At 42.3% G+C, this 27476-nt stretch overlaps 1 protein-coding gene across 2 annotated transcripts in view; it reads left to right on the plus strand.

Moving 5' to 3' along the window:
* Nucleotides 1–27476, plus strand: part of A1CF (APOBEC1 complementation factor) — a 115144-nt gene that overhangs the window by 27667 nt on the left and 60001 nt on the right. For both annotated transcript variants that reach the window (XM_029059055.2, XM_029059056.2), the window contains exon 2: nucleotides 13377–13520. In XM_029059055.2, coding sequence (XP_028914888.1) covers nucleotides 13422–13520 — 99 coding nt within the window. In that variant the 5' untranslated portion in view covers nucleotides 13377–13421. The remainder of the gene's footprint in view (nucleotides 1–13376; nucleotides 13521–27476) is intronic.

Raw genomic sequence — 27476 nt, forward strand, 5'->3', positions numbered from 1 at the left:
AGCCTTATTAAACTCCTAACTCCTCCAAGTCTTCTAAGTCCCCATCTAAGTCCTCATTTCCTCTGATCCCTCTCCCTTCCTTGTTGCCCTTGAGCTTGGATTGTTTTGTCAGCCCCACAGCTCTTATATGCATATCAAAATTTATTTATTTATATCAATATCTGTCTCTCCTTCCAGACTATTAGCTGTTTGTGGTCAGGGAATGTGCCAACCAACTGTTATATTTTACTCTCCTAAGCTCTTACTTCAGTGTTCTGCATATAGCAAGTGCTCAATAAATATGATTGGTTGATTGATTTGAGGGAGCTTACAGTCTATAGAGTGAGACAGGCTTTAAAGTATATTTAGGATAGGGAAAATAGTGGAATATAAGAATATTTACATAAGTATTGTGGGGGTGGGGTAAGAATCAAAATGCTTACAAATATTTGAAGAATGTAAAATTGTTCCAGAATCGTCACTGCCCTGTCCAAACTAATCATCTCATTTTGATCAACACGTGCTGGTCTACTTGAATTGTGATTCCCATGTGGGACTGAGTCCCACTGAGTCCAGTGTGGGGTACTTGCATCTATCTCAGGACTTAGAAGTTCCAGTTCCCATCTCAATTGAATTCCCATTCTACAGATGAAGAAGCTGAGGCACAGAGGAGGCTTTGTGACTTGCCCAAGGCCTCACAGTAGACAAGGGTTAGATCCTGGACTAGAACCCTGGTCTTCTGGCCCCCAATCCTGGGCCCTTTGGAACTGCCATATGCAGGTTAGAGCATCTTCAAATATACTCAGTTTTATCCACAAGGACCCACAACACTAAGGGAGTTCAATCCTATTCTCTAGACTGTGAGCTTACCGTGGGCAGGAATTTGTCTGTTGTTATATTATACTATCCCAATTGCTTAGTACAGTGGTTTGCACACAGTAAGCGCTCAATGAATATGATTGAATGAATGAACGAATGAATATTCTCTCCTGCCTCCACTATCATGATTTCCAAGAGCAAAGAGGAAAGCACACAAACTTAATTAAGATCACACTGCCCAAGTTTTCAACAAAAACATTATGGTCATCTCACAAGAGGAAGAGTCTGATCCTTGATTCTTCTACTTTCTATATTAGCATCCACTTCTTTTTTTAAATGATATTTTAGTGTTTACTGTATGCCAGGCACTCTACTAAGCATCAGGAAGCTAAACAAGCTAATTGGGTTGGACACAGTCCATGTCCCACATAGGACTCAGAGTCTTAATCCCCATTTTACAGATGGGGTAACTGAAGCACAGATAAATAAAGTGACTTGCCCAAGGTCACACAGCAGACAATTGGCAGAACAAGAATTAGAACCCAGGTCCTTCTGACTCCCAGGCCCATGCTCTATCCACTAGGTCACGCTGCTTCTTGGGGATGCATTTGGAGAAAAGGAAGGAGAAGGAAGTGCAGGAGAGAGGTGAAATGGGAGAAGGTTAAAGAGTTCCAGGTTCCAGGATGTTTGAGTGAAATTGCTTAAATTGAAATTGTATGATAAGCCTTTGGGATTTAAGGCTAAAAATGGGCAAAAAACTCTGTCTTGGTTTCAGAGGCGTAAAATATATGAGCAGTGAAAGGCATCATTTGAATAAGCACCTACTTGAAAAATAGAAGAAACTGAACTCTTTTTCACTGGCGACAAGATTTGGATTTGAATATCAGCCTTTCTCTCTCCCTGCGTCACTAACTCAGTCTAGTCATGTATGTGATCAAAGGCACATCTCTCTTTCTGTTTTCCAAGCCCCTTGATCCTCCTCGTGCCTCTCTAACTACTAATAGAAATACAGGTAGATTTTGCAAGCTTTGACTTGTCATTTCACCAATAAATCAATCAATCAGTGGCATTTATTGAGTGCTTACTTGGTTCACAGCACTGTACTATGCACTTGGAAGAGGACCTTAAAGACAGTGTTTGACCTATCTTGTACCATTCCCAGTGTTTAATTCAGTATTTAGAAAATAGCAAGCACATAGGAATATCATTATCATTATTAAGAGATTGTTATCATGACTTTGGAAGGAAAAATAACATGGATCTGTAGGGGGAAAAAGAATTAAAGGAAGCACTCTTGGTTAGTACTTATGTTCTCTTGGTTTTTCTATATGTGAACAAATTCCTTTATTCCAAAAAATTATCCTAGAGAGATGCGCTGTGACTCTAAGCAACTTGCAGGTAGGAAGGCTTCTCTTTTCTGTGGAACTACTCGAGGATCTAAAAACTGTGATGCTATGCTCTACACTATAGTAGTCATAGCAGCTAATCTCATACCACTATCAGCCCTAGATCACCTCCACAGTCAGCTTCCTTCACTTCTGTGTACAAGCTGCAGAGGGCTACTGGTGAAAATTCAGATATTAGGCCAACGTTGTCCACTTCAGGTTCATCTTTGCCTGCTTTAGCTTTGCCCTGTTCTCTGCCTGGCAACATTATTTCTCCATCCTTATTGGCTCCATAGCCCATTGCCCTGGCCAGTTTTTTCAGATGTCTAACTCCCTTCTCAACCCTTGTGTCCTCCCACCTATTGCCCACAGTGACCTGGCCTTGTACTTTATTGAGAAAATTGAAACCATCAGGTATTATCTCCCTAAAATCTCCCCTGTTCCTCTCCACTTCCTCCCTCCTGCCCTTTCTTCTTCAATTCTCCCATCCTTCTCAAGAGATCTCTCAAAATCCACGCCTCTACCTGCACCTCAAGCTAATTCCTTCACATTTGCCTTGTCCCTTCTTCCCTCCCTAACTGCCATCTTCAACTGTTTACTCGCCAATGGCTTTCCCCCCACTGCTTTCAAACATGCTCCTGCCTCTCATATCCTAAAAAAAAATACTTCCTTGACCCCATTGCTCCATCTCCCTCCAACCATTCCTCTCCTAGCTCCTTGAGCAGATTGTCTATATTTACTGTCTCCACCTCCTCTCCTCCAATTCTCATCTTGACCCCCTTAACTCCACAGAAACTGATATATCAAAGGTCACCAGTGATCTCCTACCTGCCAAATTCAATGGCCTCTCTTCCATGCTAATTCTCCACAACCTTTCAATCGTCAACCACCACCTTTTCCTGGAAACATTATCCAACCTTGTCTTCACTGACATTGCCCTCTCCTGGTTCTCCTCCCCTCTGACCGCTCCTTCTCATTCTGTTTTGCAGGCTCCTCCTCTACCTCCTACCCCTTAAATGTGGGAGTCCCTGAAGGTTCAATTCTAGGTCCTTTTCTATTCTCCATTTAAACCAACTCCCTTGGAGAACTCTTTCACTCCTAAGACTTCAATTACCATCTCTATGTGGATGATTCCCAAATCTATCTCTTCAGTCCTAACCTCTCTCCTTCCCTGCAGTTTCACATTTCCTCCTGTCTTCTGAACATCTCCACTAAAACCACAAATTTAACATGTCCTAAAAAGAACTCCTGTCTTCCCATCCAAGCCCTGTCATACCCCTGAATTTCCCACCACTGTAGACAGCACCACCATCCTCCCTGTCTCACAAGCCCATAACCTTGGCATTATCCTCAACTCATCTCGCTCATTCAACCTACATATTCAATCTGTAACCAAATCCTGTGGGATCACCCTTCACAATATCGCTAAAATCTACCCTTTCCTATCCATCCAAACTGCTGCCAAGCACTTATACTATCCCTCCTTGATTACTGCATCAGCCTCCTTGCTGATCTCCCTGCCTCCTGTCTCTCCCCACTCCAGTCCATACTTCAGTTTGCTGCCTGGATAATTTTTCTACAAACCCGTTCGGTCCAGGTTTCCCCACTCCTCAAGAAATTCCAGTGGTTGCCCATCCACCTCTGCATCAAACAGAAACTTCTTGCCATTGACTTTAAAGCACTCGATCACCTTACTCCCTCCTACCTCACCTCGCTGCTCTCCTACTAAAACCCAGCCCGCACACTTTGTTCCTCTACTGCCAACCTACTCACTGTATCTTGATCTGGTCTCTCTTGCTGCCAACCTCCTGCCCGCATCCTGCCTCTTCATATCCAACAGATGATTACCCTCCTCACCTTTAAAACCTTATTAAAAGCACATTTACCCTAAGAGGCCTTCTCTGACTGAGCCCTCATTTCCTCTTCTCTTACTCCCTCCTGTGTCACCCTTAGGCTTGGATTTTTTCCTTTATTCATCCCTCTCTCAGCTCCACAATGCTTGTATACATATCCCTAATTTATTAATTTATATTAACATCTGTCTCCCCTCTAAGCTGTAAGCTCCTGGTGGGCAGAGAACATGTCTACCAACTGTGTTATATTGTATTCTTCCAAGTGCTTAGCATAGCATTCTACACACAGGAAATGTTTAAGAAATGTGATTAATTGGTTGCTAGGAGTAATAGCAGTGATAGTATGGGAGAACCCCCTCGTTGTGGAATGATATTCTACAGTATGTAAGGCACCCAATACAGAATCAAAAAGACAAATATTCTCTGCCCAACCTACTCTTCCTCCTCCTCCTTTTTCCTCTTCTCCTCCTCCTCCTCATTGCCCTATTCTCCTTCTCCACCTGGAAAAATTAATGGGGTTAAGGGAGGGAAGAAGAAATTGCATATTTCTCTATAGGAGAGGAACGGTGAACACAAAAGTTACTGAGTTTACACCTCTGGTGGGCATCAACAGCTCTCGTTCATTCATTCATTCAATAATATTGATTGAGTGCTTACTATATGCAGAGCACTGTACTAAGCGCTTGGAGTGTACAATTCAGCAGCAGATAGAGACAATACCTGCCCAATGACAGGCTCACAGTCTAAATGGGGGAGACAGACAGCAAAGCAAAACAGAACAAAACAAAACAAGTAGTCTGGCACAGACATCATCAAGATAAATAGAATCATAGAGATATACACATCATTAACAAAATAAATAGGGTAATAAATAATATATACAAATATGCAAAGTGCTGAAGGGAGGGGAAGGGGGAAGAGCAGAGGGCAGGAGAGGGGGGAATGGGGAGGGGAGGCGGAGCAGAGGGAAAGGGGTGCTCAGTCTGGGAAAGCCTCCTGGAGGAGGTGAGCTCCCCAAAAGGTGAGCTCCGAGAAAGAGGACAATTTAAAGCAGCATGGGCTAGTGGAAAGAGCCTGGTCAAGGGAGCCAGAGGACCAAGGTTCTAATCCTGACTCTGCTATGTGTCTGCTCTGTGACCTTGGCAAGTCACTTAATACCTCTGTGCCTCAGTTAACTCATTTGCAAAATGAGGAATAAATCCTCCTCCCTTCTCAGACTGTGAGCCCATGTGGGACAGGGACTATGACCAACCTGATGACCAACCTAAGCACTTGGTACAGTGCTCTCCACATAGTAAGTGCTCAATAAGTATGATTGAATAAATGATGATCTTGTATCTAAACCTGCACTTGACATATAGTAAAATGCTTAACAAGTTCCATTTGTTAAAAAAAGGAAGCTTTCTTAATCTACTGTTTGAGTTCCTGCGCTAAGTGATTACATGTATTAAGGACCACAGTTTGAAAAAGTGCTCCTTGGATATAAAATCCCTTCAAATGTCTATTTTCTGAACACAGAAAGAACAAAATAAATTTATTTCAATTTGTGCCACTTTTTCTTTCTAAGGAAACTTCTCACTCTAGGCTTCAAGGCTCTCCATCACCTTGCCCCCTCCTACCTCTCCTCCCTTATCTCTTTCCATTGCCCACCCCACACGCTCCGCTCCTCTGCCGCCCACCTCCTCACCATCCCCCATTCTTGCCTATCCCGCCGTCGACCCCTGGGCCACGTCTTCCCGCAGTCCTGGAATGCCCTCCCTCCTCACCTCCACCAAACTCATTCTCTTCCCCTCTTCAAAACCCTACTTAAAGCTCATCTCCTCCAAGAGGCCTTCTCAGACTGAGCTCCCCTTTTCCCTCTGCTCCCTCAACCCCTCCCTTCACCATTGAGCAGTAAGTGCTCAATAAATACAATTGAATGAATGAATGACCATGCATTTTGTTCTCTTCTATGGAAAGGAGAGCCAAGACTGTAAGAGTTGAGACTCTAGACTGTAAGTTCTCTGTGAGCAGGGAACACATCTATCAACTCTATGTCATACTCTTCCAAATGCTTAATACAGTGCTCTGCACACAGTAAGTGTTCAATAAACATGATTGATTGATGGAGAGGGGGAAAAGTCATGAACTAGCCCAACTAAAGTTTGTGCAAAGACACGCTCCAGCTGGGCTGCCTGTGCTGATTCAGTCCCAGTGAACTAGGTATGGCTTCAGACTTTAAGTGCTGAAAGAATGAGAAGCTACATGCTCGCCAAATCCCTTCTTGTGTATTTGGGCATCAGTCAGTCAGATGTTTGTATATGCTTCTGTTTGTATATGGGGAAAACTGGAACAAGCTTTCACCAAAAATTAAACATTTTAAAGTGTCCCTATAGGCTCATATTCTTTTCTCTTCCCTCACTCTCTCTGGGAACTTATCAAGGCACATAGTATTCTATGCCAATAGCCTCAAATCTACATCTCCATCCCAGTCTTCTCATCTGACAATTTTGCATTTCAGTCAATGATATTTATTGAATGCTTACATTGTGCACAGCAATGTATCACACACTGGGAGAGGGAGAGTTGGTAAACACGTTCCCTGCCCAGAAGGGGTTTATAGTCTAGAGGGGACTGTCTATCTTTCCTCCTGCCTTCCTCCTAATCTCTAATTTAGGTATATATCTCCTCTGCTAGACTGGAAGCAGAAAGATTCCTTCGAAAGAAGGGATCATTTCTTTTAACTACTTCAGTAGTTAGCACAGTACTCTGGACACAGAAGCACTAAATAAATGTTAATGAGGATGCTTATTAGGCTGTCCATTTAGAGGACTTCTAATATGTTAAACTCAATACTACATGCCAAAAATTGAACTCTATCTTCCCTCCTAATCTTATCACCAAAGCATTCCCATGGTATTCAACTTCACTGATTACTCCCAGAACCTCGCAATCTTGGTTTCATCTTTGACTTCTCTCAATCTTGTCCCGAATTTAGTCTGTTTCCAAATATATAATATTTCACATCTATATCTACTCCCCAGTTCTCTCTCCCTCCAGGCTCGCACCTCCTCCTGCCTTCAGGACATCTCTACTTGGATGTCTTCCCGCCACCTGAAATTCAACATATCCAAGACTGAGCTCAGAATCTTCCCACCCAACCCTGTCCTCTCCCTGATGTTCCCATCACTGTGGATGGCACTACTATCCTTTCCGTCTCCTTGACCTCCCAGCTGCCTTTGACACTGTAGACCATCCCCTTCTCCTCCACACCTTATCTCACCTTGACTTCATGAACTCCGTCCTCTCCTGGTTCTCCTCTTATCTTTCTGGCAGTTCATTCTTGTTCTCCTTCGCAGGCTCCTCCTCCCTCTCGCATCCTCTAACTGTTGGGGTTCCTCAAGGGTCAGTTCTTGGCCCTCTTCTGTCCTCCATCTACACTCACTCCCTTGGTGAACTCATTTGCTCTCATGGCTTCAACTATCATCTCTACGCAGATGACACACAAATCTAAATCTCTGCCCCGTCCTCTCCCCCTCCCTTCAGGCTCGTATCTCCTCCTGCCTCCAGGACGTCTCTACCTGAATGTCTGCCCGCCACCTAAAACTCAACATGTCCAAAACTGAGCTCCTCATCTTCCCTCCCAAGCCCTGTCCTCTTCCTGACTTCCCTATCACTGTGGATGGTACAACCATCATTCCCGTCTCTCAAGCCCGCAACGTCGGTGTCATCTTTGACTCGGCTCTCTCATTCACCCCACACATCCAATCCATCACCGAGACCTGCCGGTCTCACCTTTATAATATCGCCAAGATCTGCCCTTGCCTCTCCACCCAAAAGGCTATCTTACTGGTACAGGCTCTCATAATATCCCGGTTGGATTATTGTGTCAGCCTTATCTCTGATCTCCCTTCCTCCTCTCTCGCCCCGCTCCAGTCTATTCTTCATTCCTCTACCCAGATCATCTTCCTGCAGAAATGCTCTGGGAATGTCACTCCCATTCTTAAAAACCTCCAGTGGTTGCCTATCAACCTCTGCACGAAACAAAAACTTCTCACTCTGGGCTTCAAAGTTCTCCATCACCTTGCCTCCTCCTACCTCGCCTCCCTTCTCTCTTTCTTCTGCCCAACCCATAGACTCCACTCCTCTGCCGCCCACTCCTCACCGTCCCCCGTTCTCACCTATCCCGCCATCGACCCCTGGGCCACGTCCTCCCGCTGTCCTGGAATGCCCTCCCTCCTCACCTCTGCCAAACTAATTCTCTTCCCCTCTTCAAAGCCCTACTGAGAGCCCACTTCCTCCAAGAGGCCCTCCCAGACTGAGCTTCCCCTTTTCCCTCTGCTCCCTCTGCTGCCTCTCTGCCCTCCCCCTTCACCTCCCCTCAGCTAAACCCCCTTTTCCCTGCCTTTCTCTCTGCTCCTCCTCCTCTCCCTTCCCCTCCCCTCAGCACTGTGCTCATCCGCTCATTTATATATATTTTTATTACACTATTTATTTTGTTAATGAGATGTGCATCCCCTTGATTCTATTTATTGCTATTGTTTTTGTCTGTCTCCCCTGATTAGACTATAAGCCCATCAGTGGGCAGGGACTGTCTCTATCTGTTGCCGAACTGTACATTCCAAGCACTTAGTACAGTGCTCTGCACATAGTAAGTGCTCAATAAATACTATTGAATGAACAAGCCCTCAACCTTGGTGTCATCCTTGACTCCATTCTCTCATTCACCCCACATATACAATCGGTCACCAAAACCTGCCGGTCTCACCTTCATAACATCACCAAGATCCTCCCATTCCTCTCCATCCAAATGGCTACCACGCTAATATAGTCACTTGTTGTATACCAGCTGGATTACTGCATCAGCATCTTTTCTGATCTCCTAACTTCTTGTCTCTCCCCATTTCAATCTATACTTCACTCTGCTGCCTGGATTATCTTTCTACAGAAACGTTCTGGGAATGTCATCCCCCTCCTCAAAAATCTCCATTGGTTGCCTATCAACCTCCATATCAGGCAAAATCTCCTCACTATTGGCTTCAAAGCTCTCCATCACCTTGCCCCCTCCTACCTCGCCTCCCTTCTCACCATCTTCAGCCCAGCTGGCGCACTCCACTCCTCTGCCACTAACATCCTCACTGTGCCTCATTCTCACCTGTCGCGCCATCGACCCCTGGCCCACATCCTACCTCTGGCCTGGAATGTCTTCCCTCCTCAAATCTGCCAAACTATCACACTTCCCTCCTTCAAAGCCCTACTGAAAACTCACCTCCTCCAGGAGGCCTTCCCAGACTAATCCCTCCTTTTCCTCTTCTCCCCCTCCCCTCCCCATCACCCCATTCACTCCCTCTACTCTACCACCTTCCTCGCCCCATTGCACTTGTGTGATTATATGTATATATTTATAATTCCATTTATTTTACTAATGATGTGTATCTATAATTCCATTTATTTATATTGATGCTATTGATGCTTGTTTACTTATTTTGATGTCTGTCTCCTCCCTTCTAGATTGTGAGCCCATTTGGGGCAGGGATTTGCTCTATTTGTTGCTGAATTGTACTTTTCAAATGCTTAGTACAGTGCTCTGCACACAGTAAGTGCTCAATAAATACGATTGAATGAATGAATTTCACGAGTTCTACCCCCTATCATGTTGACTCTAAAAGTTTTCTGACTGGCCTCCCTGTCAATCAAAGGTATTTATTGAGTACTTTTTATATGCAAAATGCTATGTCAACTGCTTGGGAGACCACAATACTGTAGAGTTGGTAGACATGATCCCTGCCCTCACAGAGCTTACAAACTAGTGATGCGAACATTAAAATAAATTTCAAAAATGGGGAGCACGAAAGTGCAGTGGGGCTGGCAGTGAGATGAGTGTCAAAGTACTTAAAGGGTACAGATTTAAGTGCATAGGTGCTGTGGAACACAGAGTTAAAAGGATGGGGAAATGAGAGGTTAATACAGCCACTTATCCTAATCTGCCTTGATTACTGTATCAGCCTTTATGCTCAGCTCCCAGCTTCTTGACTCTCACCACTCGAGTTCACACTTCACTGTGCTGCCCAGATCATTTTTCTACAAAAACATTCAGGACATTTCCCCATTCCTCAAGAAACTGCAATAATTATCTATCCACCACCGCATGAAACAAAAACTTCTCACCATTGGCTTCAAACCACTCAATCACTTGCTACTCTCCTCCTACAATCCAGCCCGCAAACTGTGCTTCTCTAATGCTAACCTTTTCATGGTTCCTCGATCTCATCTATCTCACCACTGATACCTCGCCCAAATCCTACCTTTAGCATGGAACGCCCTTCCTCCTCAAATCTGACAGGCAATTACTCTACCCCCATTCAAAGCCTCATTGAAGGCATAACTCCTCCAAGAGGCCTTCCCTGACTAAGCCCTCTTTTCCTCTTCTCCCAGTTCACATCATCCTGACTTGCTCCTTTTATTCATACCCTCTCCTAGCCCCACAGAACTTTGTACGTAGCTGTAATTGATTTATATATATTAATGTCTGTCTCCCCATATAGACTGTAAGCTCACTGTGAGTAGGGAATGTGTCTGCTTAATGCTATACTCTACTATCCCAGCACTTAGCATAGTGATGTGCACATAGTAAGCACTCAATAAATATGATTCATTGAATGAATGAATGAATGAATGAATGAATGAGTGAGAGGTTAGTCAGGGAACGTCTCTTGGAAGAGATACTCTATTAGTAGGGCTTCGAAGATGGAGAGAGAGTTGGTCTGTCGATTAAGAAGGAGGAAGGAGTTCCAGGTCAGGGGAGGTATGTGACAAGGGGTCAGAGTAGCTAAGGATGAGATTGAGGTAGCGTAATAGGTTGTCTTTAGGGGAGCAAAGTGTGTGGGCTGGATTGTAGTGAAAGATTAGCAGTTAGCTAGGATGTGGAGAGCTGATTGACTCAAACTCCTTTCTATAGTTTGTCCCTCACAACACAAAGAAGAAATGTGGTCTAGTGGATAGAGTATGGGCCTGCTAGTCAGGAGGATCTGGTTTCTAATCCTGCTCCACCACTTATCTGCTGTGTGTCTTGGGCAAGTCACTTCACTTCTGTGGGCCTCAGTAACCTCATTTGTAAAATGGAGAATTGAGACTGTGAGCCCTATATGGGACACAGACTGTGTCTGACCTGATTAGCTTGTATCTACCCCAGCATTTACTTCAGTACCTGGAACATAGAGAATGACTAATAAATGTCAAAATTATTATTATTATTTTTATTATCATTACCTTTTGAAACCCATTTCTCTCCTCAAAAACCTCAAATGGTTACCCATTTCTAGTCACATAAAACAAAAATCTAAACCAATAAAACAATAGTATTTGTTGAGCATTTACTGTGTACAGGGAACTGTACTAAGCATTTGGAAGAGTAATGCTGGTCTTCAAGGAATTATGTGTGATCCCTTGTTGCAAGGACCTTACAATCTTGCGGGGAAGACAAGTGCTAAATTAAATAACAGATAAGGAGAAGTAAGGAAGCATATAGGTTTGGTATAACTGTCTGAGGGGTTTGTAGTTAAGTGCTTAGGTGAGGCAGAAATTCTCAGGTGGCAGTGGGGTAGATATAAAGTGGGGAGATTTGAGGTGAAGCAGGGAAGGACTTCCAAAGGAGATGCAATTGAAGGAGAACTTTGAAGATGAAGTGAGTAGTAGGCTGAATTCCAGGCAGGTAGAAGTGTGTAAGCAAGAGGTCAGCAGTGGAAGAGACAAGAACAAGGCAAGTAAGTAGATTAGTTTGAGAGGAATGAAAAGGGTGAGCTGGAAAGGAGTGGGAAAGAGAGTAAATATATATCTACCCCAGGGCTTAGGACACTGCTTGGCAAATAGTAGGTGCTTAACAAATATCACATCCCCTAACATGCCCAATAAAGTTCTCACTAATTACTGTTGACAATGATGATATTACTGTTAATGATGATGAATTAAAAATATTAATTTATTTTCTCAAAGACATAAAGACAATATTTCAAATGGGAAGAAAAGACACTCTTATTCAAACTAGATTGAAAAACTCTATCTGTAATTCTTCCCTACAGTGGAGAATATGGGATATTATTCTTAAAAAACACAGGGCTTATCACTAATTCTGCATGTGACTGACTGATTGATTGATTTGCATATACTCACCTAGTAAGAGCTCAATAAATACTATTGAATGAATATACTAACTGTGGCATTTGTTAATCAGTATGGCTCAGTGGAAAGAGCACGGGCTTTGAGTCAGAGGTCATGGGTTCGAATCCCAGCTCTGCCACTTGTCAGCTGTGTGACTGTGGGCAAGCCACTTAACTTCTCTGTGCCTCAGTTACCTCATCTGTAAAATGGGGATTAAGACTGTGAGCCCCACGTGGGACAACCTGATTCCCCTGTGTCTACCCCAGCACTTAGAATAGTGCTCTGCACATAGTAAGCGCTTAACAAATACCAACATTATTATTATTAATCTCCTTCTAGGTGCCAAGCACTGTATTAAGCACTGGAATAGATACAAGATAATCAGTCCCTATCCCACATAGGGCTGTTGTAGATTGTTACTTGTTAATACAGGTCCTAGATATAAACTATATTTGTAGACTGAAACAAAGAAATCTCATTTACAGTGAAGAATTTTCTATCAATTTTTCTGAATTTCAGAAGAAGAGTGACTTCTTAGTCCCACTTGGTTCTAAGTGAAGCCAAGGAGATTTGTGTTTTTTTCTTATTGAAAAATAGATATTGTGATTTACCAAAATGATCAGTTGGGTTGCATTTTTGTCCCAGTTCCATTTGAAAATGTCATAAAAATTACCATACCCCTCATTATTTATTCTCTATATTTAACTGAAATGTATTAGAAGTCCAGGAAACCGAAATAACCAAAAAAGAAAAATTAGAAATGTAATCATATATGCCTTAAATATATATATCTTCATTATTTAATTAAAAGTCTTGTAATATGTTGCTGTGAATTAATAGGGTTAGCAAGTGATAACCCTCACTATTTCATAATTTAAGATGTTTATATGCTTTATTTCTGCTTTATGTGCAAAATGAATGTCACCTTTTTTGGATTTTAATTCTTGAATCATGATTTTTGGCTACTGCATGATCAGGCTGTTAAAGAAAATGCATTAATATAGTTTTGTTTTATAAATTTCAAGCCAACTGGAAAATTGAAAATTTTAAAAGTTGAGTTTTATTGATCCTAAGGGTTTATTGTTTCTTAGCTAGGTTAACAATAATTAGAGAGAATTGGTCATGTAAATGCCTTTTGGGAAAAAGACACTTTTGGTCTTAGCAATATTAAAATTTACTTAATTTATCTTAAATTTGATTGCAGTGAGCATCCCTAATTAACCTGATTTTTTGCTGATAATCACTGTCAATGGAATCAAATCAAAAATCCGGGGATGGATTGAGCGGCACACAGAAAGAAGCAGCCCTGCGTGCACTCATTCAGCGTACAGGATATAGCTTGGTCCAGGTAGGCACTTGCTGTCTCTCACATTCTTGAACACTGTTTTCTGACCAAAGTTTCACTTTAACCAGGAGCTCCCAGCAATGAGAGGAAAGTCCAGATACAACTAGCTGTGGGAGATGGCTGCCTTTTGAGGGAGGACCCGGCTGGTGTTGTTCTTTCCTGCATTAGATTTCTCATGCATTAGATTAGATTTTTTTTAAAAAAAACAACACACTAAACAACAAAGAAAAAGAATGTGGCTATGGACTGGTTCATCAATTAAAAGGAGGGGGAGATCAAAGAGATTGAGAGGTGGGGTAGTGAAATTGGAACTAAGTTTACCAGAGAAGCTTTGAAAAGTCCATTGCCGGTGTGTGAAGAGAGAAAGATTAACCTAACTTCATCTCCCACAGCTCTGGCCACAGGGATGTTAGGATGGAGAAACAATATGGCCTACTGGATAAAGCACAGCCCTGGGAGGCAGAAGGAACTGAGTTCTAAACCCGCTCCTCTATTTTTCAATTGTGTGACCTTAGGTGAATCACTTACTTTCTCTGTGCCTCAATAATCTCATCTGTTAAAATGGGGATTAATACTGTGAGCCTATGTGGGACATGGACTTTGTCCAACTTGATTAGCTTGTATCTACCCCAGTGCTTAGGTCAGGGCCTGGCCCATAGTAAGAGCTTAACAAAGACCATATATAAATAAAAATGAACTTCCTTATCTACTAGCACCTCTGTCTTAGGTGTTGCAGAGATGTAACAATTTAGAAGTAGGATGGAGTAAGAGCTACTTTTAGAGCTCCAGTAAAGACTCAGACATTTCGTTGCGTGGTTTCTGAGCCATCCACCCTTGATGGGTTCCCCGTTATACATACAATCTTTGTGGGTGGGTAATTTGTCACTTTGCTGTTCTGTACTTCCCGAGCATCTAGTACAGTGCACCCCACCAAGTGGGTATGACATAAATGCCGCTGTTACTATTACGCATCAATCAGGTACTTATCGAGTACTTACTGTGTGCAAAGCACTGGTCTCCAATGTGGATGAGTACAATAGACTATAAACAATCCCTGCCTTCTACCAACGACTACTACTTGACCTGAACAGCTGCAGGGTGGCAGTCTGCAAGTTGGGTGTATTGGAACATAAACATACATATATATATATAGATAGATATAGATATCTATCTATATATATATATATAAAACTGCTCTTCCCTTCCCATTCCTATGGTGAGGAAAGGCATATTCGCTCTTGAAATTTTCCATTTCTAAGGTGTATTATCATTATATTTGTTGTTATTGCTAATAATCATTCCCTGAACACCCACAGAGCACTAAAATCCATTCACAGTGGAATTAGCTATGTAAATTAAACTGCTTATGGAACTAGGTATCAGGGTTATTGTCACCATCAACAAACATCATATTTCTCCCTTGGGCTTTCCTGGCTTCTCTGAGTCCTGCTTCTAATAAAGAAACAAATCAAGTAATAAATATATAAGTAAAATGTGAAAAAGGTATCTGATCTTCCTTACCATAGTTATATTTTAACATTGTTCTCCAATGATGCTCTGACAAACCAAATTTTCACCTAACGGTTAAATGTGTTGGAATTTTTGGAATATTTAATAATTTGACATAAAGGCCTCTGCTAAAAGACTGCAAGCGCACAAGTGGGGAAGGAATAGACAAATGTTTCTAGATCATGCACCAATCAGTCAATTAATGGTAATTACTGAGTGTTTCCTGGGTTGCAGTGTACTATACTAAAAGCTTGGGAGAGTACAATACAATACATTTGGTAGACACAATCCCTACGCACAGTGAGTTTACAATGTAGAAGGCACTGTCACCCATTTCTTCCCCCATCCACCTCACCATTCCCTGAAATAGCAAGGCAAACACCAAACCTAACCAAGGCCAGAGACATTTCTAGGAAAACGAAAGGGAAAGCTTTATCTGTCATCTTGCCCCACCATTAAAAAAAATCCTAGGAAGCCCAATTCTCAGAAGAACCACTTTCCTGATGTCGCAATTTAGTAATCGACAAGATTTATTGAGCCCTGTCTGCAGAGGATTGAATTAAGTACTAGGGAGAGTAAACGAGGAAAAAAAAGAGAAGCAATGTGGCCCAGCAGAAACAGTATGGGCATATGAGTCAAAGGACCTGGGTTCTAATCCCAGCTCTATCACTTGCCTGCTGTGTGACCTTGGGCAAATCACCTCAATACTCTGTGCCTCAGTTACCTCATCTGTAAAATGGAGATTCAATAACTGCTCTCCCTCCTTCTTGGATTGTGAGTCATTTGTGGGACAGGGACTGCATCCAATCTGATTAATTTGTATGTACTCCAGTATTTACAACAGTGCTTGCCACAAAGTGCCTAACAAATGCTTTAAAAAGAATAGATATTCTCTACCCACAGGGCTTACAATCAACAATGGGAAACAGACAGGCATAATTGATGTATACATAGAGGGAGCAGGAAAAAGAACAAAGATATGTAGTAGTTTATGTCAGGTTGAAATAGCCTAATAAATATTTGTACATACACATACGTGCTGAAGAAGAGTTAAAATTAAAGCTTTAAGGATGCCTGTTTGGTTGATCTGACTTGGGGTTCTGCCTGTAGGTGGCCTAAAGTTCCTGGATCACTTTTTTCCAGACAAAACAGTCTACTCGATACCTTTTCTAGGCAAAAAGTAAGGAGGAGTGCAAGGAAGATTTGGTCTAAATCTTGCAAAATGTCGTATAAATTTTGAGGTCATATAAATTTGGATCCCACAGAGTGAGAACAACTGGCTAGAAAAAAATTAAACAGAAAACACAGTGTGTGGGGTTGGGAGAGCAGAAATGACGCAAAACTGAATATGTCAGCAAGGTCTCTATCAACAAAGTCAACATGTTAGCATGCAAAGCACTGGGATGTATCAACAAGAGTAATCCTTCTTCTCTGCCCTGCAGTGACCACATCAATCAATCGATCAATCAATCACAACCCAGTTCTAGTCACTTTAAAAAGAATGCAGAGAATCTGGAGTGAATTTTTTTATGGTATATATTAAGCACTTACTATGTGTCAGACACCATTGCAGCATTGGGATAGATACAAATTAAATTGGACACAGTCCATATCCCACATGGGCTCACAGTCTTAATCCGTATTTCACAGATGAGGTAACTGAGGCATGGAGAAGTTAAGTGACTTTCCAAGGTCACCCAGCAGAATAGTGGCAAAGCTGTAATTGGAACACAGGTTCTTCTGACTTCCAGGCCCATGCTCTAGCACCAATAATAATAATAATAATATTGGTATTTGTTAAGCACTTACTATGTGCAGAGCACTGTTCTAAGTGCTGGGGTAGACACAGGGGAATCAGGTTGTCCCATGTGGGGCTCACAGTCTTAATCCCCATTTTACAGATGAGGTAACTGAGGCACAGAGAAGTTAAGTGGCCTGCCCACAGTCACACAGCTGACAAGTGGCAGAGCTGGGATTCGAACTTATAACCTCTGACTCCAAAGCCCGTGCTCTTTCCACTGAGCCACGCTGCTTCTCTGATTTCACTAGATTTCACTGCTTCTCAAGAAGATACAAAGAAAAGTGACACAAATGATTAAGGGATGGAAAATGGGACATGTGAGGAAAGGATAAAGGAAATGAGATAGTGAAGTATAAAGGAGTGGAGTTCCAGTGGAGAATCTGGATCATCTCACTTCACCTGGCAGGGATGACATCTCTCAGATCAAGTCAGGCAGCAGGGCTAGCCAGGTTTAAGTGGCAGAGAAGCTATAAAGTGGCTTTAGAACACAAAAATGGCTCTGCCTAATGGGAAGAGCTCCTGGAGGGGAAGGCACTGCTGGGCAGAAGCAGGCAGCTGAAACTCTTGACAGACTCTAGATTGTAAACTCCTTATGGGCAAGGAATGTGTCTGCTAATTCTGTTGTACTCTTCCAAGTGCTTAGTACGGTGCTATGCACATAGTAAGTGATCAGTAAACACCATTTACTGGCTGATTGATACTGGCAATAACTTTTCTGGCAAAGATCTTCCTCTCCTCTTCTGAAGCACTCTTGAACTGTGACTGCCAGAGTTGGGAGTGATGTGTGCACCTGGGGGCCCAACAAATACGCCTCCATCCCCTCAGCCTCTCTGGCCGAGTCAAGCCTCTACCTAAGCCCAGGGCAAAACCAGCTGGAATCTTCCTCCTGTGAAGATCCTGCCATGTTCCTGCTCCACTCCAATGCCCGACACCATGGGTGGCCCTGTGCTTGCCTGCTTCCATGATCCCTGGAAAGTGGCAAACCTTCTAAAACTGATCAGTGAATCAACCAATCATACTTAATGAACCGTTATAGTATACAGAACACTGTAATAAGTGTTTGGGAGAATACAATAAACAGAGTTGGTAGACACAACAACTGCCCACAACAAGCTTACAGTTATTTATTTATAAATAAATATATAATGGATATACATAAATGATGTTAGGCTGAGGGAGGGGTGACTCAAATGCAAAGAGTTTCTGCTTGATATGGAGGTGGATAGGCAACCACTGGAGGTTCTTGAGGAGTGGGGGCACATGGACTGAACAGTTTTGTAGAAAAGTGATCTGGGCAGCAGAGTGAAGTAGGAACTGGAGTGGGGAGAGACAGTAGGCAGGAACCTCAGCAAGGACACAATGTAGTCATCAAAGCTGGAATGGGATAAGTGCTTGAATTAACATGGTAGCAGTTTGGATGGAGAGGGAAGGGTGGATTTTACAGATTATGTGAAACTTGAGACAATTGAATTTGGTAACAGTTTGAATATGTGAGTTAAATGAGAGAGATGAATCAAGGATAATGTCAAGGTTACAGGCTTGTGAGACTTGGAGGATAGTGAGATTGTCTACAGTGATGGAAAAGTCAGGGGGAGGACAGGGTTTGGTTGGGAAGACAAGGAGCTCTGTTTCGGACATGTTAAATTTGAGGTGTCGGCTGGACATCTAAGTAGAACTATCCTGAAGGCAGGAAGAAATGTAAAACTGTAGAGAAGTAGACATAGCAGGGCTAGAGATGTAGATTTGGGTAGCATCCACATAGAGATGGTAATTGAAGCCATAGTTGCAAATGAGAAACAGCATGGCTCAGTGGAAAGAGCATGGGCTTGGGAGTCAGAGGTCATGGGTTCTAATCCCGGCTCCGCTACTTGTCAGCTGTGACTTTGGGCAGCTCACTTGACTTCTCTGGGCCTCAGTTACCTTATCTGTAAAATGGGGATTAAGACTGTAAGCCCCACGTGGGACAACCTGATCACCTTGTATCTCCCCCAGCGCTTAGAACAGTGCTTTGCACATAGTAAGTGCTTTAACAAATACCATTATTATTATTATTATTATTATTATTAAATGAGTTCTCCCAGGGAGTGGGTGTAGATGGAGAATAGAAGGGGACCCAGAAATGAATCTTAAGAGACTCCCACAGTTAGGGGGTGGGAGGCAGAGGAAGAGCCTGTGAATGATTGGCCAAAGAGATAGGAGAACCAGGAGAGGACAGCATCAGTGAAGGCAAGATTGGATAATGTTTCCAAGAGAAGGGGGTAGTCGACTGTGTCAAAGTCAGCTGAATAGGGCCAGGGGTGCTTGGCACCTGAAGTGAGAGTCCCTCAGGGCACTCACCTTTGGTATCAAACTGGATATGGTCTGTGGAGAGGTGATGTCCAAGGACCCCCCTCTAAATCTGTAAGAGTTGTGGACAGGGAACATGTCTACCAGTTCTGTCATATTGTACTCTCCTAACTGCTTAGTATGGTGCTCTGCACATATTGAGTGCTCAATGAATACCATTGATTGATTGATTGATTGAGAGAAGAGTCCCCTTGCTAGGCAAGAATGGGGAGGAAAAACACACTTAGGACATTCACACATCCACTCCCTAAACACCTACTCGCACACACAAACAAACGTACAGACACAAATTTCCGACACAAACAAAAGCACTGGGCTTTGGGCACTTTTGAAGAGAAAGGCACATTAAAAGACAAAGTAAAAGGGAATCAGATAAGTAATGTGGCCTACTGAAAAGAGTCCTGGCCTGGGAGTCAGAGGACATGAGTTCTAACCCCAGTTCTACCACTTTTATGCTGTGTGACCTTGGGCAAGTCACTTAACTTCTCTGTGTGTCAGTTTCCTTATATGTAAAATGGGGATTAAATCTTACTGTCTTCTTCTTGGAATGCATGTACCATGTGGGGCAGTGATAGCATTTAGCCCAATTACCTTGTGTCTACCCCTATTAATAAAAGAGTGCTTGGCAGATAGTAAGTGCTTAACAAGCACCATTAAAAAAAAGACAAAATAGAATGCTACATGGTAATCCATTAATTTAAGATTCCTTAAGTTTTATATTGTGCTTTATTGTGGCTTTTGCATGCCAAAGTTACCTATTTTAATGTTACACCTAGGCACTATCTTGCATTGAATTTGGAAAAAAATAATTGAATGAGTCAAATGGCTACTATTTTTATATTCTTATTCTTAACTTGAAAGGCAACACAGCTGTTTAGAATTAAGTTTTTTTGTTACCTAATATATGAGCTAATCATTTATTCAGCATCTCACATACCATCATGCATGGGTGAGCTCTTAGTAAAACAGTCTTCCTGAATGATGTGATTTTCACCATGTTGAAAACACTATTTGAAAATGATTGGCTATAAAAGGCTGTAAAAAATCATACAGGTGTCTGAAGAAAAATGAACTAACTTTTAATAGTGCTAACGGTATTTACTGAGTGTTTGCTTTGTTCTAAGCACTGGACAAAGCCTGTCTGAATGCACAGTCCCTGTTCCATAAGGAACTTGCTATCTCAGAGGAGGAGGAGGACACACTGTTAGGAGAAAAAGGAATACATTATAGGGAAGAGACAGACAATATAAACACCTTAAAAACAAGAATTACAAGGATGAGGAATAGGAAGGTGTATGAACAAATGAACAAATGAATGATCTCCCCTAGTCCAAGCAGAAGCCCGCTTAATAATAATAAAAGTAATAATAACAAACATCATAAAAATTTACCCACAGTAAGCCCCACAGCACTTATGTATGTATCCCATAATTTATTGATTTATATTAATGTCTGTATCACCTTCTATATTGTAAGGTCGCTGAGAGCAGGGAACATGTCTACTCATAATGTACTCTCCCAAAAGCTTAGAACAGTGCTCTGAACAAAGTAAGTGCTCAATAAATATGATTGATTGATTGATTAGTTAGTTATTTGTTAAGTACTTAGTCCGTACCAAGCACTGTACCAAGAACCGGGGTAGCATAACACAATCAGATCAGACAGTCCCTCTCCCGCAAAAGCTCACAGTCTAAATTGTAGGAAGCTACTGACAGGCCAAAGCTTCCTCGATGCCCTTACATTTCCAAAGCTTCCTAGTTAGCAGGTCACCACAGAGCATGACCTCTGGCTTCCACTGGGGCAGGGAATGAACTTTCCCAGTGACTTTCCTGGAGAGGGAGGCTGTTTGGAAAGGAGGTCTCTTTGAAGGCCAAATCATACAATGGTAGAGTGGCCCCGTGTTTTCAAATCCACATCATTTTTATATAATAATAATAATTATGGTAGTTGTTAAATGCTTTCTATATGCCAGGCACTGTACTAAACACTGGGACGGATACAAGCAAATTGGGTTGGACACACCCTCTGCCCCACATGGGGCTCACAGTCTCAATCCCCATTTTGCAGATGAGGTAACTGAGATGCAGAGGAGTGAAGTGACTTGCCCAAGCTCATATAGCAGACAAAGGGTGGAGACAGGATTAGAACCCAAGATCTTCTGATTCCCAGGCCCATGCTCTATCCACTACATCATGAGCTCCCTCATGATTTTGGTTCCCAAGAACCAGTGGGCCGAGGGAGGATCTATGGGACCCGAGGAAGACCATACCAAAGTGTTAATACCTGCCCTTTTGTTACTGCAGCCAAAGGATCTATAACACACTCATTAGCAGGATCTATGGAGCTCCTACAACAGTATTCCTCCCTGAAATGCCCCCTTTGACTTCAGCTTAGATGGGGCTGAGCATAATCACTGTCCATTTCAATTCATTCTCCAAACTGAAATTCCTATTAATCTTAACTTTCCTTAAAGAGGACTTTGATCTTTCAAATCTATCATCAATGTCCACTGATGAGAAATATAGTCTAGTGGGCAGGGAACGTGTCTACCACCTCAGTAATACTGTACTCTCTCAAGCATGTAGAACAGTGCTTCACACATAGAATGCACTCAATAAATACGATTTACTGATTGATAAACTATTCATAAATTCCATTGACTGACTGACTTGATTGACTCAAATGCAAACTGCCTTTCCTATCCAATCCCAAAGAACTTTCAAAGATTCCCTACATCCAAATGTACCCAACAGGTTCAGACATCTCGCCATTGCCATGAAGAAAACTTTAACAAGTCACCTGAATTAGAGGAAAGCTATGGCATGGAAACGAATACAGTGAAGAAGTGAACAAATTAAACAACAAGGAGATTCAAAAAAGATCTTAAAATTATAATTGTTCATGTTTACACACAATTTCTTTCACTTCTTGCTGTGTATTTCCATACTGTTCTAAAATGTTGGGCTGAAAATAGGGATTATTTCATTACCATTCAAATAGAAGCTTAGAACATAGTAACCAGTGAACTGTTTTGAAATCATGACTGACAAAACACAATTATTTATGATGGTGTTCCATTGAGGTAGCTTGATTCTGACCCTTGGTAACCAAACAGTGGGATGTTAATGACCTCATGTGGAGAGACCCACTGGTCCTTGTTTTTGAGCTTGGAATGCCAAGTGGGTTGGTAGCTGTGTGGAAGCAAATTTCAGACATTCTTTAGAGGAATCAAATAAACTTTGACCTTATCTCAGCCCAGCCAGGATCAGGATATTCCCAGAGTACCAAGGGAAGAACAGTCTGGTTTATTTTAATTTTTTGTGCATCTGAAATGCTATTAAGAAGAGATCTAGTCAGAAGCTGCCCAATCCAGAAATTGACTCACACCTGCTTTGCCCCAGTACAAGACTTTTCTCCCCAAAATGAAACTTTAAAATACAACATAAACACTTACATGAACTCAATGTTTTGCCTCATCAGGTCTCAAACATATGTATCTGCTGTATCATTAAAGATAAAATGCCTTTGTAAAATTGCTTTGTAAAGGGGCATTGCTTTGTAAAATGTCCTACACTCTTAGCTCTACTGCCTGGCTTCTCCCCAGCTGTGACTGTCTGCTCTATTCTTGAATGTTACCTGATATTTGGATTTTCCAGATTCCAGCTCTGGGAGATTCTATGAGAAGAATTCCAAGTGGCTGGAATGTTTTAAGTGATTCCTAAGAATGACTTATAGAATGCAGAATGAAATGCCAGTCACCCTAGGAAAACAGAAATACTTTATTATTAAGATTCATTCATGCCTCAAGTTTACTAGAAGCTGAACAGAAAACATGGACTTAGAAGTCGTTCATAAAAATCTCAATTAGGCTGACTGCTGTGGTCCAGAAGGTAGAACATACTTGGGGGAAAAAAAATGTTTTTTTTTCACCAGGAATAGTATTTACTGAATCCCTACTATAAACCAGTTTCTTTATGGTATTTGCTAAGTGCTTACTATGTGTCAAGCACTTTTTCTAAGTGCTGGGGTACAAATGAGGAATCAGGTTGGATATAATCCCTGTCTCGCAGAGGGCTCACAGTCTTAAATTGGAGAGAGGAGGATTTAATCCCCATTTTACAGATGAGGTAACTGAGTCACAGACAAGTGAATGAAGTGACTTTTCCAAGGACACAAAGCAGACAGGTGGTGGAGCCAGGATTAAAACCCAAGACCTCTGATGCCCAGGCCCGGGCTCTTTCCACTAAACCATGCTGTTCTCTGGTGTTGAGAAGTGCTGCAAAAGAAAAGTATGATGTCACCTGCTTGCTTGAATCTTACAATGTCAAGGGGAAACAGAATGAGCAGGGCATAAATAACAATAAGAAACAAATAAAATACACATTTTCAAAAGATTTGTAGGTGTATATGTGTTTGCTGGGGGGCTAGAGTGAACTGTATGACCATGGTCAGAGAATAAATTTGGGAAAACTTCATGGAGGCAACTGATTTTAATTAGAGCATTAAACTCAATCAATCAATGTTATTTATTGAGCACTTACTGTGTGCAGAGCACTGTAATAAGTGCTTGGGAGAGTATGACACAACGGAGTTAACAGGCACATTCCATAATGAGCTAGGAGGGAGAGAAGTGGTTTGACAAAGAAGTGGGGGAAGTAACAAATAGTACCTAAAATCATTATTTTCCAGGACTGAATGTGAGTCAGTAAGTAGGTTTGCTTGAGGTCATTAGAGGGCACAAACTGGACAACTGAAAATAATCAATCAATCAATCAATGAAGAGGACAGTTAGGGCCCAGGAACCAGTTATTAAAAAACCTTGGAACTGATCAAATTTTCTCATTTTTTAAAAGCCACAATAGGTCTTGGAGGATGGAATTGACCTGATGAGATGAATATTTAATATGATTCTAGTTGCATCACTTAGGATAAGATCGAAGCTCTAGGCAGGAAAACACTGGAGGGAAAGAGATGAGCAAAGAGGAGGAAGGATCTGCAGAACCTGAAGATGGATGGATTGTACAAGTTGATGAAAAGAGAGAGGGGAATCAAAGAGGACTCAGAGGCTGCAAAATCAAGGCACAGGCAAGAGTGTTGTGCTGTTGAAGTTGACAATGAAAATGATGTGAAACTGTGAGGAATCTGGGGTTATAAAATGTTAAGTTTGACTTGAAGTTTGAATACCCAACTCCAAGGGAAGCAGTATGGCCTAGTGTATGAAGCATGAGCCCAGCCAACAATGTGAAGTATGGACTGCAGTGGGGAGAGACAAAACCCAGAAAGTCGGTGAGGAGACTGATGCAGTATTCAAAGTGGGGTAGGATAAGTACTTGGATAAATGTGGTAGCAATTTGGAAGGAAAGGGAAGAGTGGATTTTACCGATGTAATGAAGGTTGAAACAACAGGATTTGGTGGCAGATTGAATACATGGGTTCAGTGAGAGAGATAAGCCTAGGATAACACTACTGTTACAGGCTTGTGAAATAGGCAGGATAGAGATGTTGTCTATGGTGCTGGGAAAGTCACAGGGAGGACAGGTTTTGGTTGGGAAGATAAGAAACTTTGTTTGGGGCATGTTAAGTTTGAGGTGTCAGTGGGACATCCAAGTAGAGACTTCCTGAAGGCAGGAGGAAATATGAGACTGCAGAGAGAGATAGAGATCAGGGCTGGAGATGTAGATTTGGGAATCATCCACATGAGACTGCAGAGAGAGATAGAGATCAGGGCTGGAGATGTAGATTTGGGAATCATCCACATAGAGATGATAATTGAAGTCATATGACCGAATGAGTTCTCCAAGGAAGTGGGTGTACCTGGAGAATAGAATAGAAGGGGACCCAAAACTGAACCTTGAAAGACACCCACAGTTAGAGGATGGGAGGCAGAGGAGAAGCCCATGAAAGAGACTGAGGATGAGTGGCCAGAGAGATAGGAGGAGAACCAGAGGAGGACAGTGTCAATGAAGCCAAGGTTCTCATCTGTAAAATGGAGACTAAGACTTTGAGCCCCATGAGGGACATGAACTGTGTCCAACCTGATTGGTTTGAATCAACCCAAACACTTAGTACAGTGCCTGGTACATAGTAAAGAATTTAACAAATACCATAAAAAAGTGGGGTAATGTATCCAGGTGAAGGGGGTAGTCAACAATGTCGAAGGTAGCTGAGTGTTCAAGAAGAATTAGAATGTAGTAGAAACTGTTGGATTTGGCAAGAAGGAGATCACTGGTGATCTTTGAAAGTGAGGTGTCACAGAGTAAAGGAGGCCGAAGGCAGAGTGGAAGCCAGGGTTCAAGGAGAGAATTAGAGGAGAGGAAGTTGAGACAGCAGGTGTTGACAATTCGCTCAAGGGGTTTGGAGAGGAATGGAGGGAGGAAGATGGGTGGATAACTGGAGGGAGCTGAGGACTCAAGGGAGGGGGTGTTTTTGATGTGGAGACATGGGCATATTTGAAAGCAGTAAGAAAAAAGCCATTGAAGGGTGAAGAATTGAAGATGGCAGTCACAAAGGGAAGAAGGGATGGGGGAAGCACTTCAATAAGGTGTGAAGGAATTATGTTGAAGGGGCAGGTGGAGGGGGTGCATTTTGAGAGGAGGCAGGCCTCCTCTTGAGATACTGCTGGAAAGAGAGAGTTGAAGAAGGGCAGGAGGAGGGAGAGAGGAGTGGGGAGATTTTATGGAGATCACACCTAATAGTTCCAATTTTCTCACTTAAGTACATGGCCAAGTTATTATGGGCAAGAGATGGGGGAGACAGGTAGACAGGGGATTTGAGGAGAGAGTTAAACAGTGAAACAACTGGATAGGGCAGTAGGCTTAAGAGTCAATAAGGATGGAGAAAAAATGTTGCCAGGCAGAGGTGAGGGCAGATTTAAAGCAGGCAATGATGACTTTAAAGTGGATGAGGTCTGTCTGGCATCTGGATTTCTGCCAATAATGCTTTGTTGTCTGTTTACAGGAACAAAGGAAGCGCATTGTGATCCAAGACTGTGGGTTAGTGGTATGAGAACATAGAAGGGATAGCAAATGAGCTGAGTTCAACCGAGAGGGTGGTGTTGAGGGTATCAATTTGGTCATGAAGGGGAGGAAATTTGGGCATGGAGCATGATGACTTGAGACAATTGGATGGGATCAAAACATCGGAGATCTCTGTGGAAGAACAGGACAGATTTGCAGGGAGGGAGATGCATGGGAGAGAAGGCAGGTGAGGAGGTTGTGGTTGGAGAGAGGGATTTCAGAGTTGGTGAGGATAAAGCTTGTATAGTGACTAAAGATGATAAAATCAAGTGTGTGTTCCAGTTGGTGAGTGGGTGAGTTGGGGTGGAGCAAGAAGTCAATGGAATTAAGTGACTTTCCCAAGGCCACACAGCAGACACATGGCAGAGTCAGAATTAGAATCCAGACTCTCTAATCTCAGCTCTACCACTCATCCGCTATGTGACCTTGGACAAGTCACTGAACTCCTCTGAATCCTATAGGTGACAGGGACTGTATCTGATCTGATTACATTGTAACTTCCCCAGAGCTTGACATATAGTAAGCACTTAACAAATACTACCACTATTAATATGAGATAGGGCAGTTTACCAGGCAATAATACCAGTGTTAATCCAATTAGAATTAAACCCTCCATCCCTACCAAAATCTAGACTGGTTTAGCTTCCTGATATGTTTTCCCAAAGATACCTTTCTCCTACCTACAGTCTCCTGTATTCTCGAAAAGCTGAACTGAACCATATTGTAACTAACAGTAGGCTGGCCTTAGTAAAGTAGATGGAAAATACATTGGCATTTGTACCTTTAAGATTATATTGTTCCCTATTCATTTGTTATACAAGCACATATTATTGACTTCTACATGAGAGTAAAATATTGCCTTCAGAGTCTCTTCTGACTCCATGCCCTACCACTGGTATTAAGAATTACCTATTCTGTGAGCTTCTCTCAGACATACCCTGCCTTAAGGCAGGGGTCAGTTCTTTAAATAGAATTTTACACATGGATAGGATCAAACTCGTGGCTCACTGACCCCCACACTTTCCTTAAGCCAGTCAAGTCAAGGCTATTTAATATCTCAGAATCTTTTTTTTCCCTCTCTAACATCCTGAGATGCTGCTATGAAGCGGGGATAGCTCTCCATGAAGTAATGATTCAGTGTCACAGAAAGGTCCCCGAGAGAGTGCACATGCCAGGATTAGGTAAAAAATCTTCAGTATGCCCAGGAATTGGAAGAGTTATCAGGAGCTATTTTCCAACACAAGGACTCTGGGCAGGAGCCTGAGAGTGCAGTGTCATGGGTGGTCT

The sequence above is a fragment of the Ornithorhynchus anatinus genome, chromosome 3 (assembly GCF_004115215.2).
Source record: "Ornithorhynchus anatinus isolate Pmale09 chromosome 3, mOrnAna1.pri.v4, whole genome shotgun sequence".
In the NCBI taxonomy this organism is placed as follows: domain Eukaryota; kingdom Metazoa; phylum Chordata; class Mammalia; order Monotremata; family Ornithorhynchidae; genus Ornithorhynchus; species Ornithorhynchus anatinus.